This window comes from Buceros rhinoceros, unplaced genomic scaffold (assembly GCF_000710305.1).
Source record: "Buceros rhinoceros silvestris isolate BGI_N320 unplaced genomic scaffold, ASM71030v1 scaffold13635, whole genome shotgun sequence".
NCBI classification, from domain to species: Eukaryota; Metazoa; Chordata; class Aves; order Bucerotiformes; family Bucerotidae; genus Buceros; species Buceros rhinoceros.
In genome coordinates, this window is record NW_010413496.1 from 49,957 (window position 1) to 55,004 (window position 5,048).

Genomic DNA, 5,048 nt, shown 5'->3' on the forward strand with positions numbered 1-5,048 from the left:
CTTTCCCGTGCTGAACATTTCAACCCCTTACGAGGAGTCTCACGGAACAGAGTGAGCTCTGAGTGGAGAATCCCTGCTGTTGCTGCGGAGGGACAATTGGAACGTGGTGAAGGCAGATGGCAGGCTATTTGGTTACACCTGTAATCTGCAAAAGCTTGAGCAAAAATTGGGTGAAGAGTATTTTTGTAATTGACCTTTCAGTGAACTTGCCTGAATTTTTTTCACTTGGAGGATGTTTCTGGCCTTATTATGTGGGTTACTAGATTAAGGTACGCTGAAACATAATGTCATATATAGGGTTAATGCCCCTGAGATTTGTGATTGCCCCCTTCTCTCCCCTCGTCCCCATTTTTAATGCTCAGAGCATCATTTGGATTGAAACAGTCCATAATGGTCCTTTTTTTCACTTTCCTTTAACAACATGAACACTAAATTATAGCTGTGCAATTATGTAAACAATGGAAATGCTTCCAGAATGAATACTTCCCTTTAAATTTTCATTTTGTGTAATTGCCCAAAGGTTTGGAGCTGTAATAAACCAGAATTATTTTACACGTTTATCGTTCTAAAGGTCAATTATGAAAGCAGTAAAGAAACAACACTGTGCAGGACGAGTAAACCAGCGCCGATTGCCCCCGCCATATGTTTTTGCTGTGGCTGGTGTTTTTCCAGTCGCTGTGTACATAGCGTTCAATTAAAGTGATTCATTTACCCGCCGTGAGCCGCGGAGCAGAGTTTACCTTTCTGGAGCAGCACGGCGAGGGAAGGAAGCGGCTCGCCTCTGTTTGAGTTACCCGATTTCTGCAGTGTCACCGATAGACAGATGTGCTCACTCGGTCGCTTTCTCACGAGCCTCAGCCTTCTGATAAGGCCGCAGCGCTACTGAATTACTGTGTGAAATCGCCCTTTCGTTGCCGGCTGGGCTGTGCTGCGGGGGAAATGGGAGAAAAACTGCCCCATTTTACCCGTGAGCCCCTTCTCGGGGGTGCTTCCTTCCCTGCCCGTTGTGCTCGGAGTAAGCTCACGTAGAACAGCAGTGTCACCATCAGGAGTGCCATGCTCTGCCTCCCATTCGGTGAGGGGAGGTCGCTCCGGCTCCGACAGGTTCACGCTGACATGCCGGAGGTGAAGCGTGGCAGTGGGGACCCGTGGAGGCGAGGCTGGGCGCGGTTTGGTTTGGGATGTCACACAGTCATGCGATGCCGACTTCTGCCCGTGGGCTGTGTGTGGCATCCCCGCAGCGTACGGTGCGTGCTCTGAATGCGTCCCTCTGGAGCTACGTTACAGGGCAGAGGAACTGAGGATTGTTTCGTTACCTTCTCAGAACCAGATGGGAACTCATTGGGCTTTAGTAGCTGAACATCTCCAACGAGCACATAGACCTACGTGAGCACGTTCTGACAGCGCTGAGGAACGTGAGGGCTGTCACAGTGCTTGCGGAGTTGTTTTAGTTATGCTGTGCGGTAAACTCACAGGTATTCACTCAGCAGAGTAACAGGTCGCCATCACTTTTTCATCCTCATTTCCCAAGAGTTCCGTATGACGCCCACAGCTAGGAGTTAGGAGCCGTTACAGCGGTGCTGAACAGATGGGATTGAGGGAGCGAGGGCAGGAGACAGCACTGTTGTCTGCAGCAACTCTTTGTACTTCCGACGTCGCATTACCTTTGGGCCAGGTTCGCAGGGGCTCTTTATTGCGGCAGATGTCGAGGGCAGCGTGCTCCCATCTGCCACTCTGCGCCTTGCTGCCCAGCTCTTGGAGCCCCAGCCCCTTGCGTACCTGGCGCTGGTGGTGGTTACAGGTGCGCTGGCTCTGGTGAGGAGCCCGTGCGTTAATCGGGCTCGGAGTCATCCAAAGGTGGGTCTTTTGTTCTGCTCCCGGCGCGTGCTCACCACCCCCTTTATGAGCTGCTGCGTCCATCTGCTCCCGCGCTTCCAGTGTTTGCACTGACTGGTATTGACTTCAGCGTGTGTCAAAGGAAGTGATTAAAACTCGTTTAAACATTAACTCGAGTGGCATTTTAGCTTATTCAGGAAAGCGAAAGCATCATCTGCTACTATGCTAAAAACGAGTATGGTTTATTTAAAACACAGAACACGGTTATTTCGCCGGTTGTCACCGCTGTAGATACTCAGGGAACAGAAGTAGGTCCTGTCCAGGTGTTTAGCAGAGAAACTGCTCGTGCTGTCAAAGCATGTCTTCTCACAGAGACTGTCGAGCGTGGCTCCTTTCGTTCCTGATGTGGAAATGGAGCACACGGACACATTCAGGGGCTAAATTTAAGTTCAAGCCTGCTTTAATGCATCATAAACCCAGAGGAGATGGACACTGGAAATGGTTTCCCTTTGCAATTTTCTGCTCAATATAGAAACGGCTTTAACTGATTCTTCTGCACATGTAATGTTGCAGGTTAAGGATTATTATGGATTTTTATGACTATTTTTAAACCTGCTGAAACTGTGTAGGAAGGAAATCTAGTCTGGAGTTGCTAAGATCCGCCGTCTGTGCTGGAGCAGCCCGACAGCAGTCAGCGACCTGCTATCAGTGCCTGCCTCGAGCTCCCTCGGGGCACAGGCACCGTTGCTTCTGTCATCTCGTGTTTTTACGGCAACAGAATTTTGAGTAATGTGATTTCAGGAAGTGTCTCGTTTGGAGAGGTGTAATGCTTCCTCTTAAACTGATTAACAGTTTGAGTGTTTGGAACCCAAAGTCTTATTTAACAGAGAACAGCTCTTCTGTGCTTTTGGAAAGAGAGGCAGGTGTTTGGTTCTTTTAACCGGAGTTTAAGAGTACCAGTATTTCCAAAATACAAAATGTGCTTTTCCTACTAAAGGCAGCTGCAGCGGAAGCTGGTGGCTGTTCCGTGGTGATCAGTTGCACTCAGAGCTGTGTGGCTCTGTGAACTGTCACCTTGATGAGCCTGGGACTGGTGAATTGCAGAGTTAAATCTTTCCAAACTCTCCCTTTTGGTTTTGGGTTGCATTTTTTTCGCTTATTTCTTCTCAAGCAGGTACCTTCTCTTTCAGGATATCTTGAATACCGTCATAAAGCACTGCCCACCTTGGTTTTTCTTCCTGGCCTTACCAGGCTTTACGATGCTGATCGGAGACTTCATCACGGCGGCGGCCAGGGTTCTGAGCACAGACACGCTGGAGGTGAGTGCTGCGGCGCCCGGCGCCCTATCCCCAGGGGCACGCACTCGCTGCCTGGGTTCGACTGCTTGCGCCCTGGCAGGAGCTGGGTCCTGAGTGCAGTGCGAAAGGGGGCTCTGGGGCAGGTCCCCTGGCAGCCGACGTGTGAAATTGTGAGGAGAGGTGACACGCCAGCGTTGCAAAGGTGTTTCATCGAAAGGCCCAAGTGTGAGAAATGCAGCACTGGCATTTCACCATCTCATTCGCTTGTCGGTGAGCAAGTATTGAAAAAACGGGACCCTGCTGCTAACGCAGAACTTCTTACTAAGTGCCAGTGCTAAGAGAAACGTGACTAACCGATGGAGCTAGGGAGGGATAAGTCAACTAACCAGTCCGTGATGGGCTGCCAAAACAAGGGGAGAGGTCTGGCGCTCCGGGGAGGACCAGGAAGGCTCTGCTGTACACAGAACCCCGGTGTGTGCTCCCCGGTGCAGGGGAGCCTTTCTCTCCGTCTTGGCCAAGTGCTTTTACTGCTGCGCTGGACGTTTGTGCTGCCAAGGGCCATGGCCCTCTCGTATTTCCGGAGCACCGAAATGGCGAGCCCAGCCGCGCTCCCTCCACTGTCCCTCAAAGAGCTGACAGCCACGACTCGTCTGACATCTCTTCAAAAGAACCCGTAGCCTGATCGTTGGTCCAGAGCTCAAAGTGCTCGTAAGAAGTGTTTGACTTTCCACGGAAAAACCCCAAACCCCACCACCTTCTGTTGCTCCTAAACTCGGCATGTGTGGTGTTTTCCACGTTACCCCACATCACATGGCAGGAGTTAATGCATTTGTAGCTTGTGCTGTGTTGCTTTTGATGGCTTTATTGAGGTAGGAATCTCTCTACACATTTTTATTTGTGTCACACATCAGCTCCTAGAAATGCTGGACGGGTGCTTGGAGGTCTCGCTCAGCTTTTCTTCAGGTTGTTGTGTATTTATTGTTGACACTGAATGAGGGATAGTTGGATTGTGGAATGACAGAGGAGGGATTGAAAATGCAGGATACGCTTAGGAGTGGGGCCAGCTCCTTGCTGGAGGAGCAGCGCAGCCCCAGAGGAAGAGAGAGCAATGCAGCAGCCAAAAGCGTGGGCAGGCAAGTGTGTGTTAGTCACCGCTTTATGGCAGCTCCTGCTCTAGCTGTACAGGAGAAGCTGCTGGCACGTGTTCCTCAGGACCCTGGAAATGTGCGTGGTGACGACAGCACACGGAGTGTTTGTGGGGTGTGCACTAGCCTCCCGGCTCACATCGTTTCACAGCTTGGTGAAGTGTAGTGAATGTCTCGGTTTACTTTTCCTCTGTTAGGCTCCCCGTTCAGAAGCTCACACCATCCTCGGTTCTCTGGTTTGCTTTCCAAATATCTACCAAGAAATCCCACTGTTGCGGCCCATTTCGGAAGCCGGTGAGATCGTCATTGGAACTGCCGATGTGAAGGTGAAGTCACGTTTCTGCGGTTACCTACCTTTATTCAGTCACTTCGCTCTTAGTGTTGGCTTTTGTTGAAAAAGCAAAGCCCTGCTCCTCTCCACCCCCAGAGCTGCCCACACCCCGCGCGCGTGACAGGCACGGCTTTGCTTGACAGGTACTGTAGATCTAACAGCGCGCGGGCTGCACAGGGCTTTTGATTTCAAGGAGAGTGAACGGGCTGTAGCAGACACGATGTTTTCCAGCCAGAGGCCTGTCAGGTCAATGATTAAACGGTGTCATTGGTATCATTTAAAGTGTCCACTCATGGTACCTGTGTGTATTAGCTTGTCCTGTAAGAGATTGGCATGCGTAAGGGGAGAAATTTTTTGCCTTATTGGTATTACCGTAAATGTTAAGAAAATTCTGCTATTAGAACCATCATCACAAATGGTTTTTCTCTGAGAACTAAT

At 50.4% G+C, this 5,048-nt stretch overlaps 1 protein-coding gene across 1 annotated transcript in view; it reads left to right on the forward strand.

Annotated features, from left to right (window-relative positions):
• RALGAPA2 (Ral GTPase activating protein, alpha subunit 2 (catalytic)) overlaps positions 1-5,048 on the forward strand; it is a gene marked incomplete at both ends in the record, with an annotated part of 56,329 nt that overhangs the window by 43,749 nt on the left and 7,532 nt on the right. Inside the window, 2 exons of the mRNA XM_010136774.1 lie at positions 3,027-3,155; positions 4,477-4,605. Of these exons, the coding sequence (XP_010135076.1) occupies positions 3,027-3,155; positions 4,477-4,605 (258 nt within the window). The remainder of the gene's footprint in view (positions 1-3,026; positions 3,156-4,476; positions 4,606-5,048) is intronic.